The following is a 13,669-nucleotide window of genomic DNA, read 5'->3' on the forward strand; positions in this document are numbered from 1 at the left end:
CCTACAACAAACCCCACTGTGCCGTGGCGATCTGGGTTATAGGACACTCCAACTCCATCAAAGAGCTTGGCCCTGTCTGTTTGTCAAACAAAGGAGCAGCTGAGCACAAAATGAATAACAACTGAAGTGGTTGTTGCACTAGAATTATCCATTGGGCAGCCAGTTTCTGAGAGGAATCAGCTTTTAAAATGCTTTACAACATGTAACATCATCAAAAAAACCCCCAAGACTTGAGGTATCTTTTCTTCCTCCTTGGAATCCTTGAGTCAGATCTTACTCCCCTGTCCCCCTACCTGGCTACTAATTCCTTTAACAAAGGTAAGAGGAACAGTGAGGAGTTACATGCCAGGCACTGCTGTAGGTCAGGAGTTGAATTATGGAAAAAAACCCCAGTTCTTCATGTATTTTCCGGTATGGTCCTTTTGACCTCCCTTTGCAGATGGCAGCGTGGGAGGAAAACTTGGAATTCCATAATACAGTCCTGTATCTAAAACCCCTCTGCAAAAGGAAGTGACTGCAGGAAACAGAGTAGGGCAGAGTTATAGATTGGTCTTCAATTAGAACCTTTGCTGGGTTTTGAGCTGCTCAGAGCAGGAAGCAGTGCTCACTCTTTCCTGTGTGGTGAAAGATTTTTCTGTGGACCCTCCATTTCACCAACGTGGTAATTTTGAACGTGAACACCATGAGGTAATTTTCCCAGGAGAACAAGAGGCTGTAAACTTATCCCTGTTCACTAAACACATTATTATTGGCCTTAGTATTGTGTTCTCTTCTAATTTACCTTTATGAACCGTAGCTCAAAGCAGCCCTGATTAATGGTCCCCAGCAAATGATAGGGAACAGTAAATTCCCCAGGCTTTTAATGCGATTAAAGACTTTCAGTGAGCAAATAAACAGCAGAGGAGAATTTATTAACTACTGTCTAGGGGAAAAAATTCCTGTGCCACTGGGATACAGTAGAGCAGGAACTCAGTGACCAATCAGTTCCCTATAACATATGGGCATGACAGACAGTGTTGAGCGACAAACTGCTTCCAGGCAGCCATTTACCAGACCTTTTCCCATCAAAGATCTGGGTGAGCAGACCAGTTCCACATTAGGAGGGGTCATCGAAAATCATCAGCTTTCAGAGACAAATAAGCACATCACCTTAATCAAGTTGTACCTGTGACATGAGCTTTCCTCTGCTGGCATTCCTCACCCCTTTTTTTACTTGGAGGCAGAAAAAGAGATCAGTTAGCTAATCCCCAGGCTAATTGCAAGATAAAAATTCAACTAACTACCAAGTGTATCCTTCAGACTACGGTTTTGACACTAGTAATATTATTTTTGTCCTTTTCCACTTGGAACTGGAAAAGCAGAAGTAGAAATTGTGATTGTCTCCAAATCCCCTTATGAGAACTCGTGATAACAAAAGCCAACAGATACATGTGATATACAAGCCCAGCACACCTCAGGTGGGTACAGCAGAGCTCAGGGAGTTCTTTCCGCTTGAATTCTAATAATTAAATGTGCTTCACAGGAGCTGTGAGTGTTCTGACACTTTGGCTTTTTGAGGCAGAGCACAGATCCGTGCACTGACACAGTAAACTCACTGCCAGCTCCGTTTTTACTGTGAAAACGTACATGTCATTTCAGGTTAATTTCGTGTTTCTGTACCCTGGCTGCTTAAGCTCCTCATTAGCATGTCAATCCTTGTTTAGACTGTGCTATTCAGCAAGTGTAGGCAAGGATTATTGCTTCCCCACTTAACTGGGCCTGGTGGATTAGATACTAAAAACCAGACTGAATGTTGTTAAGCAGTACTTTCATGCTCGACGCTCTTTAATATGTAAAACACTAAGCACACAGACAAAACCATAAGCTGCCATTTGTAGATGCTAAAAAGTCCACAGCATCTTCCCCCTCCACAGCCTGCGACCTGCACACTTTCATTTATTACACCTGCCTGTTGCCTAAGTACCTGTTAACTTTTTTAACAAATCTTACAAGCAACATGAAATTAGAATCACGGAATGTCCTGAGATAGAAAGCACCTACAGGGATCATCGAGCCCAACTCCTGGCCCTGCACAGGACCCTAAAGAATCACACCAATGAGATTAATCTCCATGTTGATGAATGGGGCTGTGGTGTTGAGCTGTGCCCAAGAGGCACAGACATCTTGGGGAGCTACAGAATTCATCAGTGCAACAGTACCAGAACCAGCACAGCCAGGGGGGCATTAATGGTAACCTTTTTTTTTGTCTTGTTTCCCCAGTAATAGTTAATAATAGCTTTACAGTTACAAGTCAGAGTAATTTTTGTCAATAGACCTGACAAACATCAACTTTACTCTAAAAAAGGAATTTCTTTAGCTAGGATAACACTGAAATACCCCGCTAAAACTATTTTTGCTAATATCACAGAATATTGTACCTATACCTAATAACCCCTGGGACCCTGTTTCACCTTCCTCACTGTGCACCCATCTCTTGCCCCTGTTTAAAACTTCACCCACCACCATCTCCCACAGCAGGATTAATGGGGAGATGGTGAGTTTCCACTGTCCTGGGAATCCACAGGCTGCAATCAATGCATTCCCATAAAAGAACTGCTCTCCTCCACATGAAATGTGCAGGAGTGGTTGGGAGAAGCAATGCCTGGACCGAAGGGAGCAGTTCATGCTTCTGAGATCGCTCCAAGTTTCTGCAGAGACCAGCAGCATTACATCAGTCTTGGAGAAGGTATTCCATGCCCCCACAAGACCTGGATCAGCCAAGGAGCTCACCATGAAGGATAACAGCATGGGATGCCTGCAAAGGAACCAAGTGCTGCCTGACATGGTTGGAAAACCACTGCAGCAACGCTATTTGCACAGCTTATTAGACGACTAAGAGAAATCCCCACTGAGCCCAAGCTGTAATGTTGGAATCTGCTTGGCAGAGAATGGTTTTAGACACTGAAAAGGTTTCCTCAGAATGCCTCATATCTCCAACAACCACAATTAACAACAGAAGGCTCCAAATCCAAATCCAAACCCCAAACCCAAAACGGAACATATGGCATGTAAGTCTTTACAAACAAACTCTTTATTAAGAACAAAATCATACAACTTGTAGGAAGTTCCCTAAGGCCATGATATATTACAGAGCTGTACTGGTACTAAGGAACCAAAATGGCAAACAGACTGGGAAGAGGAAGAGAGGAATTTGGGAGAGGAAGTCCCTGGAAAGACTTCACTGCACTTCCACCACTACAGCCGGCCCACTCGGTCCCCGTAGCCTCCCCGGTAGCCCCTGCCCCGCTCCTCGGTACCCCCCCTCCTCCCCCTCCTCTATAGCCGCCCCCACCTCCGTAGGGCTCCTGGGGTATCCTCGTGCTCCTGGAGCGCCGGCCGGAGTATCCGGAGTATCCGTACCCGCCGTACCCTCGGCCCCTGGGGGGCCTCCCCAGTCCCCCTGGACCGCCGTTGTCGTAGCGAGTCATCTTGGGGGGGCGGGGGCCGTCGCCAAACCTGCAACGAAAACAGCAGAGCCCTTGAGACCGCCTCACAATCCCACTTCCTAAAGGCTCCAGGAACTGCCAAGATCCTCAGCTGAGCCACCTCTGGTTTCTGCAACAGAACAGTGTTGAACCACACCTTTCCACTTCAGAAGCTTCCTCTGCTTCAGAAGCAAGGCATGAAACAAGGGGCGAATGGAGGGGTGCAAGCCCGGCCAAATATTTATTTCCACAATAGGTTTGCCCAAAATAAATCTGGATTATCTTTTCTTTAAAAAGTCACAGTGTTTTGCAAAGAGGTGATGACAAGCTTTTATTGCTGAGATTCATGTGTCCTCCCTGTGGAAACAGGCGGTGCTCTGTCCCCACCAGGCTTTGCAGGGAGCATTCCACACATCCAGGAGCCAAAGCCCACGGCCTCCTGTGCTCCCCCGGGCCTCCCTTGTGTTGGCGCCAGGAGGGCCATGCCCAGCGGCCGCCGGCCTGGATGAGCTGCCGGATCACGGTCAGCATGGCGCTCGTCGTGCCGGGTCCAGCTGCCGGAGGATGCCGGGATCTTTGGTCACCTCCACCACCAGGGCCTCCACGGCGGCGCGCAGGGCCGTGATGCAGGCGGCCGCGTGTGCCGGAATCCGCAGCTTGATCCTGCGGCACAGAGGAGGGTCAGAGCCCCCCCCGCTGCTGGCACCAAGATAGCCCGGGGAGCGGCTCCTCCTTGAGCCACAAACCTCCAGGCTCATCTCTGAAGTTCTAATTTGGGGCAGATTGGCCCCAGTGAAGGGCCAGATTCGAAAGATCCCTAAAATTTGACATTGCTAAAATGTAACTATTCTTTCTGTCGAAATTTGCTCTTGAATTAAAACAAAGGGCCATGAGATGCTCCAAGGGCTGGAGCCCCTCTGCTCTGGAAACAGGCTGGGAGAGCTGAGTTTCTTGGGCTCCAGGGAGACCTTAGAGCCCCTTCCAGTGCTTAAATAGGGCTTATAAAAAGGAGGGAGGGGGACTTTTTATGCGGGGCAGATAGTTACAGGACAAGGTGGAATGTATCAAACTGCCAGAGGGCAGGGGTTACATGGGATATTGGAAGAAATCCTTCCCTGTGAGGGTGAGGAGGCCCCTGGCACAGGTTGCCCAGAGAAGCTGTGGCTGCCCCATTCTTAGAAGTGTCCAAGGCCAGGTTGGATGGGGCTTGGAGCAACCTGGGCTAGTGGAAGGTGTCCCACCTGAGATGAGCTTTAAAGTCCCTTCCAACCCAACCATTCTGGGACTCTGTCATTCTATACTCAGATAATATCAATATGTAACTTCTTGCATCAAAACAGAAAGATACAAAAATAAAAAGTGAACTAAGAACATGAGGCTCCAGATTTCGAAAGCTCCAGGCCACCCTCAAAATGCTAGTGAATTAAGGTTAAGCATTTCTTTGGCCTCCATTTCACCAACCAGGGGGAAAAAATGAAAGAACAAAAAGACACCCAGATGGTATTTGGTCATGGCCCACAAATTACACTGCCAGAGGCAATCACTGCTCTCCTCAAGCTGTTTCCAGACTTGAAAACAAGGTTTCCTCAGCCTCTGTCTGAAGTGGAGGCCCAAAACTCCTAATACCTCTTATTCACCTTCTAGTTAAAGAGGAAAAACCCAGCAGTTTTTATGGAACTGCCTGGTGTCCTGTTTTCAGCTGAAGCAGATAACCTGCAATGGAACAGAGCTCCAATAAACCCCTCCCTTCCTCACAGGAAACAAAGGTGATGCCTTCCCAAACACACCTGTGGTGCAGGGCCTGCTCTGGGGTCCCTGTTCTAGGGATATTTGTGTCCACAGAACTGACACTCCCCCTCAGACAGGGGGCTTGGAACGGGATGGGCTTTAAGGTCCCTTCCAACCCAAACCATTCCATGATTCCATGATTCTGAGCACCAAGGAGGTCCATACCAGTCATCCACCAGAATGAGCTCCCCATCTGACAGGACTTTCTTGGAGGCAAAGAGGAGCAGCTGCAGTGGGCTCACCAAGGTCATGTTTTGGCAGAGATGGCTCGTGTTCGAATCTGCAGGTGAGAGAGAAAACAACTCTTGAAATGGAAAACAGATCCTTACCTTCCCCTGGACACTGAAACTGGAGAGTTTTGTGAAAAAAAACCCCACCCAACACCACATGAAAAAATCTAGGTATAATGTTAGGAGATTACAAGAGCAAGTGCACAAACAAAATTCAATGCCAGGCTGATGTCTGGAGTGTTTCTGTACTGGCTGGTGTAAAAAAACCCCATCAAAACCCAACAGCTATTTAGAAATACTCATCTTCTGTGTCTGCAGTTATGCAGCTGGGGTTTAGCAAGAGCCATCTCATGCTTTGCCAGCCTAAAAATGACCAAGACACAGCTGAATTATCTTCCCACCTTTTGCACTGCTGGGGCTGCTTCAGTAGAGTCCTGCTCATGCAAGTGTGCCAGCCTGCTTTCTCATTTTATAGAAACGAGACCTTAAGCTTGAACTCGAAGTGAGCACTTGGATTTCTGACCTGAGCCAGAGATACAGCCCTGACTACCCAGCTCCTGCCCCTCACTTTAAAGAGAACAGAAGAGCAGCACTTTAGATTTCAGCCTCCCACCCTGACAGCTCCTCTCTCCCTCCTTTTTTCACACAGCAGAATTTGTTGTACTTGTTTTGTCCTCAGGGAGAAGATCTGCTCCTACCTGGAAGTTACCACACACACTCAAAAGAGAGAAAACTTCCAGAATAAAACTGTGGCCAGGAAATGGCCGGTGCAGAGCCCTGAAGTTCTGGTGAGACAGAGGACGCCATGTGCAGCAGCAAATGGACAACCACACCTCAGAGAGGAACTTCCCTTCAGCAGATACCTCCTGGGCAGGGAGAGAGCTGCACACAACCCTTCCTGCCCCCCAGCCTCACCCAGCTGCTGCCGTAGCCACTGCTCAGCCACCATCTTAGTCACCCCTCGTTTGCCATGTGTATGTTGGTTTAATAAAGCAAAGCTTTTTGAGCTCAAAAGTCTTTGGTGTTTCCAGAGAAGCTCAATTAGAGAGATGGTAGAGGGGGATTGAAGGTCTGACCCTCCCGGGATCCTGACACAGACAGTGAAGAGGGGCAAAGCCTCACCACAGCTCTGAACTATGATGTGAGAATCCAGATTATCAAGGCAAGATCCCAGCCAGTGCCCAAAGGGTTTAAAATTTAATTTATTACCAAACATAAAAGCATTGCCTTTGTTTGCTCCTACAAATACGGGTGAGCAGGAGCAGCTGAGCTCATGGAGGCCATCACTGGAGCACAGGAGATCTCACAGGGCTTCCAGAGACATGTAGGTACATGCTGAGTACACCAGATCCAGGGGTTGGAGGAGCATATCCTGGGGACCCTGGGGAAAGCATCCTGGGGTTCTTAAGAGATGCTTGGGAAATGGGAATTGCCCTCGGCAGATGACAAACTACCTTCAGGCTGAAACAGGAGCACCCCACTGTCATATTCCATGCCCCTCTTTTCTCCCTGGATTCATAAATAGCTGAAGTGATAAGGGTAAAAATTCTCTGGTGCCTGATGAGCAAGGAAGAGTTCCCAAAACAAACTCTGAAAGAAGATAATCGTTTAGATTCCTCTCTGTGATCTGGCTGTTGTCACAAAACTCACAGGAACTTTCTACTGGATGTGGTTGACTTGAAGCTCCTGGGAGGCTGAGTGACACCAGGACCACATAAAGTTCACTTTCTGGGAAAGCAACCAACCAACAAACAGCCCCTCCCCAAAAAACAAGCTAAATATTGCACACTCAGGTTTTTTCCTTATGGCTTCTTTACCAAGAAGAGCCTCTTGAACAATCTGGCAGCACGTGATCAAGAACAACCCAAAGCTTTACCTTTCTCCAAAAACGAAGAAGGGTGATGGATACTTGATGTCCTGGCTGCTGAAAGGGCAGTTGACAGATGATTTGTGGATGAGAGCATTGTGCCCCTCCGTGGTAAGAATTTTCCTTTTCTCCTTGTGGTAGCAGACGTTGGGGTAGACCCCAAAAGCCAGCAGGGAGATGACAACATCCAGGTTATTATCTGGGCCAGTGTTGTTGAACGGCTGAGTCATCAAACACTCTGTTGGCAGAGAACAGAGGAGTGGCTCAAATCCACAGGACATGGAGGAGAGCACAGCAGAGCTGTTTAGGATCCTGGATCAGAGCAGGGTTGTTTTAGGATCCTGGACCAATGCATTTTCTGATTCAGTCCACTGGTAGAGGTGCATCTGCTCCCCAATGACCTCTGCACTCAGAGCATTTCAGCTCTACATTCAACTTTTAATTTCTTAATGGAGAGCAAAAAGCTGAAAAATACTGCTAACAAGGAGGTATTTTTCTTTCCCAAACTCTTTGTAAACAAGGAGAGAGGGGTTGCCCAGAATGTGCTGTACCACAGTGTGTTTACTGTCATTTGTTCTGGAGACAGAACTTCAGGGGGAGGTCAGAATGGATGCTTTATTAGTTTATTGTTACAAACCTCCCCAGAGTCTCTGGGAGCTTGTTTTCAGGTCATCTTGCCCAGAAAGAAAGTTAAGGGTAAATGCAGCAGTGATCCAAGCAGCGTGAGGAGAAAAAAATTAAAGGAATTTAAAGGAAAAAAAAAAAAAAAAGGAAAAGAAGGGGAGATAAACATCTACTAAATCCAACCAGACATACCATTTCACTGAGCTCCTCAGCAACATTTGGCCAATTCAGAACCTGGTCAAGTTTAAGAATTTTATTTTATTTTTTCCTAGAAAATGGAATAATTTGGCATACTGCTGCACATCCCTCCTGCAGCAGGAGTCACAGGGAACACAACACTGTTCAGCTCACACAGACTTCCTGCTCAGGCTAAAGGAAAGGAGGGGGGAAGTACAGCACGTTTTGGAGACGTAAAAGTGAAGGAGAAAGAAAACCAGGGAGGTAACTCTCTAAGGACAGCTGCTTAATAGATTTCAATCCTGCAGTCCTAACCTCAGCCTTCAAAACCAACCTGTGTTGCACCACAGCCATCACAGCTTCTCTGCTTTAGGAGACAGCACTAAAATTCCACCTAAAAGCAGAGCAGTGTTATGGCAAATCCACTAAACCCTCTGTGCTTGTGTGTTCAACACAGACTATCCTGCTTATTTATTTATCATCTCAGAACGAAAAATGCAAATTCTTAAATTATTGTGTCCAAGTAGAATCACCTTCAGGGAAGCCAGAACTAATAAGTATGTCTTTCAGCTGGACTTTTGCTTCCCAAGTCATTCTAAGAGTGGCCATGCTGAGTCTTTTGTGCTCACAAAACCTCTTCTCTGCTTCTTCACCACCAATTCTGAAAAGCAAACAGAGGGAATTACAAGTCTGGTCAGGGAAGGGGAAAGCTCACACTGTGTTACCCACGACTCCCCCTCAGCTGCTGCACCAGACAACGTACCTTGCATCGTCCCAGGCCTGGAAGACAGAGAGCAAAGCCACGTGATCCGAGTGCCTGGTCCCAGCAAAATTCCTATGGACATAACCCAGGCGTTTGCCCTCACTGATGAAGGGCTCAGGGAAACAGGTGGCAGCAGAGATGGTACAAACAGCATCTCCCACGCTGAAAGGAGCCACAGAAGGGATCAGGGTCATTCAGTTCCTGCTGCAGCACCTGCTGCAGGCTGCTGGTAGCAGTGCAGCTTCTGGGCTACAGACCTCAGTAATCTCACCCTTATCTACCAGAGTTCTTCACTGAAACACTTCTCTGGAAGTGGATGTTAAATCAGGTCTATCTTCCCTCCCATCCTCCCCATCCACACACCATCTTCTTTTGGTGAAAAGGACCCTGCAGCCATCACAATGACAAAGCAAAACCTGGGGATTCATTTTAATCCTTACCTCAGTCCCAAATTCCATGTCTCCCCGCCTCTAGTTCACGGTTATACTTAAATGTTTCCAGTCCCACTCTTAATTCATAAATATTCAGGCTCCACTGATCTGTTGCAGTGAACTCTCAGTTTCATAACTACTTCATTCCCTACACTGAAGTTATTTCTCCTCTGCTCCCATGAATATTCAGTCTGCTCTCCCCAGCTGCAACACTTATTGCTCATCTAGATATATTGGTTTTCCCCTCATACAGTGCATGTCAAGAGGCTCAGGACTCAGAAAAACAAGAACAAGACACTGAGACGAGTACTCAACTTACTAAAAATGCAGCCCATGATCATCATCTTGCCCAGACGAGGCTCAATGGGAAGCTTGGCCAGGATTCTTCCAAGAGGTGTCAACTCATCGTTGGAATCCAGGGCATCCAGCTCTGAAACAAGATGCCTTCTGATCAAAGGGGGTTAACTAGTCCCAGAAAGCCTTAGATAAGAAATGCAAAGTTTCTGTAAGTGTGTTTAAATAGAACCCCACCTGTACTGAAGTTTAATGTTGTTTACAATATTGCCAACCTGATTTTCAAAACTGGACTGAGGTCAGATAGATTTTACTTTAGCTTTACAGATGTTTTTACTACCTCCTCCACAGTTAAATAATCACTATTTAATTCACATACGTGTTTTTCCATTCCTTTTTTAGTTTATTTCTGTACAAACCACCATTACATTGCTAACTTTCTTCAGTCCCTATATTTGATATAATCACAGCCAACTGTGGAGTCTTCACTGCTGCTGCCAGATCACAGAATTCTCTTCCTCAAAAAGAGACCACCACAAACTCTCTCTTCCATGAGGCTTTACCTGCCTTTCCCCCCTTCCATTACCTAAAAATCATCACCTGTATTCATCCTCAAAGCTATCAGGAGATTTTTACATTAAAAAAAAAAAAAAAAGCTTTGTAGCCTCAGCAATTAAACAGGAAAGGAAACACATAAAGGACTCCTTAGCCACCATCAAATCCATTTTTTCTTGGCACCTATTGAACCCAAAAGCCTAAAGAATACTTTGAAGAGTAACATCTCACCTTCCTGAAAATGTACTAGCAGTGTACCTGCATTGAAAAATCACAGGTCATCCAGGAGAGGGAGGCACCTGCAGAAACAGCTACTTGGTGTTAGAGCTGAAACATTTGCCTTTTCCTCCTGGCTCTGCACTTCTTATCTATCTACACAGTGAGAAAAGCACTAACAATTTTTAGACCAGAAAGTCATTAAAATTGAATACCTATCCCCAGCTCTGTTTTTCATTCTGGTCGCCCCCCTGTATACAATCAAGCAGATATTTCAGTTATTAAAAATTTTAAGCGCTTATTTACTGACGTTTGCAAAGTGTGCTGAGGTTTGACATCACTGCTTTACATCTAAAGTATAAATTTAAGGTTCCTCCCTGCCCCATTTTATTCATATTCTAGTTAGTTCCTCGAAAAAAGCAGGGAGACAGCTCAACTCCCATCTCAGTTTCTCCTGGCTTTTTATGCAGATTTATAAACTGGAGATTTAATTACCTGAGAATATCGGATCTTGGGTCAGCAAACTGTACAAAGCAGTAATTATACAATGAACTAGCAACCTCTCTTTTTCAGTGCTTTTACAGCAGCTTTGTGAATGCCTCAGGCACTGGACTGAGTCTGTGCTGCACACAGCAGTGCCACAGCTGGAAAACAGGAAGTTGGAAGCTAACATAAGTTACTGGTGAAACAAAAAAACAAGCCTCGAGTTTGAAGGCTCAAGTTTCTCAAGGAATGACCCTCCACTTGGGAATTCAAGTATTTCTTCAGCTGCACAAGCCACTGCCACCCACACGGTGCCTCCAGGAAACACTCGGAGTGTCCCACAGCGTGTGCTGCTCACACAGCCCAGCAGGGGAGGTGCAAGCCTTGCTCAGTGAGCAGGGACACGGAAAAAGCACTGGGACACAGGGAACACAGCTCCAGGAACAGCCCGAGGGCAGCCCAGGTACCTCTGAGCGTGCGCTCCGCCTCGATCACCGCGTCCAGGGGCGGCGGCTCGATGGCCTTGGCCAGGAACTGCCCGATGCCGCCCAGCCGCAGCAGTTTGATGCTCAGAGCGATCTCGTGGAGTGGCGTCCGGAACATTTCGGGCGTCATGTGAGTCTGCAGTCTGGGATGAGAAGAGAACAAAGAAGGGCACGTTTCTCTGAGCACAGGCTTTGATCACCACGAGGGGTCATTGCACCAGCACAAACTACTGCCCTCCAAAGCCCCCGAGCCAACCCACGGCTCTCTCTGTGCTCCTGGAGCCTGGGCCCTTCTACTAGGACATTCCATGCTTCTCCTTTCTCCTCTGGGCTAAATCTGCACTGGGAATGCACACAGGCTGTAGCCCTCACAACCCCACTGCCCGCTGTGGCTTCTACCATGAGCTGACCACATGGAGCCTGCATGGCTGGAGCCCCATTCCCAGCATGGCTGTGTCCAGCCCTATACATTCCTTACCATCATCTCCTCTTCCACTCCTGAGAGACAACCTGCTTACAGCCCTTTTGTACGAGCACTTCTCTACCTGTCCCATCAACTCCAAATCACCCACTCCTCCTGCACACACTTCTCTGATCACTAAAAAGATTAAGTATTTCTGCTGGATGTTTTCCAAAGGTAATTTTTTGGTAGGAAAGGAAGACCTGATGGAAAACACACAGAGCTCTCAAGTCTTTAGCATAGTGATCCTTTGTGATCCTTCAGCTTGCTGGTTGAAATATGAAGTCCAGGGGATGACTGCACTCAGCAGCAGGCAGCTAAAAAAGGTTTCAAACACCTTGAACAGATATCCAGGTTCAGCTGGCACCAGATTTAGACGGTATCTCTCAAAGATTATCTTCACAAGTCCACAAACCCTTCCAAGGCACCATGGAACTAGTACATTTGGGTTTATATTCTTTCAAGGAAGGTAACTTTAAAATCATGAAGTCCCATGATTACTTCAGTAGCCAAATCAGGTCCCTGTCAAAATTGTTAATTAAAATCACTCCACTGTACTCAACAGCAGATCTAAATAAATTTGAGCATTCAAGGAGAGCTTTTGATCAACTGATGCTTTCTGAGGTTACAAAAAGTTGACATCAAAACAGTTATGCTCTAACAGCCAAAGGGGCACTAGAACTTTCATGAGGGAGACCAAACATAGAGTGTAAACGCTGTGTAGACTTTTCCAACCAGCAAAGAGATTTCCATGGCTCTAGTAATGGAGAAACAGCTTGGCAGAGAGAAGAGGTCAAAAGTTTCAGATGCAGGGAAGGTGCTAGCGGAGCATGAAGGGGCTTCCTGACCATGGAAGGGGATGCAGAGAAAAGCAACATCTGCTTTCCCTGCTTTTTGCCACTTCCATGACAGAATTGACTGTTATGTGGAGAGGCCAAGTGCCCTCAATGTTTGCAGGCAGACTAGAGCCTCATCCTCACTACAAAGCTCTTTTCTGCCTTGCCTCAATTCCCAAGCAGTATTATTTTTCCCCTGAGAGGTTCTGTAGGTTGCAGTGAAGCTCTTACTGGTAAAATCATCAGCTACTTATCCACCTCATACTATGGGTGAAAGCATTTCAAATAGGTACATTTTTTAGCCAAAGAACTGTGATATTTCGGTGTGAGCTGACATCACACATCTCTCTGTGCCTTCTGCAGTGATTTCCCCAGTGTGACCAGAGCAGCACACAGCAGTCTGGGGGTATTTTGTCCCTGCAGAGCACGGCCTCACCTCTCAAAGCGAGCTCTGCTGCACAGGTGGAAGCAGAACCCGGCCCGCACACGCCCAGCTCTGCCTTTGCGTTGCTCCAGGTTGGTTTTGGATGCCCAGACCGTGGCATAGTTTGTCATGTTGTTGTGAGCCGTGAACAGCTTCACTTTTTGCCTGTTCCAGGGGGAAAAAAAACCACTTAAGAATCAGAAGTTCTTCACCTTATGTCCTGCCAAATCAGTTCTTATTTTATTGCTTGAAGTCACATTGCTTAAGAAGCCAGCCACCCTGTCTGAGTAGCTGAGCTTTGGTTAGTTAGGCATGGATCTGGAAGCTAAAGCATCATTCTTTATAAAGCAATGCCCCAAGCCATACACAGAATGATGTTCTCACAACTGCCTCAAAAGCTTAAAATTATCTTAAAATCATGAGCTCCCCGGGTGCACTTTGCTCAGAGAACATGCCCAGCAAAGCAGGATCTGTAGGAGACTACAAAAATCTTCCCTCTTTTCCATCAGACAGACACTGAGAGTTTGTAACACTCATCTGGCAGATGGCATCCATCAAATTGGCATGGAGAC

At 46.7% G+C, this 13,669-nt stretch overlaps 1 protein-coding gene across 1 annotated transcript in view; it reads right to left on the reverse strand.

Annotated features, from left to right (window-relative positions):
• Positions 1–3,048: 3,048 nt before the first annotated feature.
• DHX9 (DExH-box helicase 9) overlaps positions 3,049–13,669 on the reverse strand; it is a 31,888-nt gene continuing 21,267 nt past the window's right edge. Inside the window, 13 exon segments of the mRNA XM_032695784.1 lie at positions 3,049–3,302; positions 3,305–3,495; positions 3,622–3,646; positions 3,994–4,127; positions 5,418–5,505; positions 5,508–5,532; positions 6,937–6,943; positions 7,359–7,587; positions 8,684–8,811; positions 8,914–9,075; positions 9,660–9,774; positions 11,360–11,520; positions 13,110–13,262. Coding sequence (XP_032551675.1) covers positions 3,235–3,302; positions 3,305–3,495; positions 3,622–3,646; positions 3,994–4,127; positions 5,418–5,505; positions 5,508–5,532; positions 6,937–6,943; positions 7,359–7,587; positions 8,684–8,811; positions 8,914–9,075; positions 9,660–9,774; positions 11,360–11,520; positions 13,110–13,262 — 1,486 coding nt within the window. The 3' untranslated portion in view covers positions 3,049–3,234.

This window comes from Chiroxiphia lanceolata, chromosome 9 (assembly GCF_009829145.1).
Source record: "Chiroxiphia lanceolata isolate bChiLan1 chromosome 9, bChiLan1.pri, whole genome shotgun sequence".
Taxonomy (NCBI): domain Eukaryota; kingdom Metazoa; phylum Chordata; class Aves; order Passeriformes; family Pipridae; genus Chiroxiphia; species Chiroxiphia lanceolata.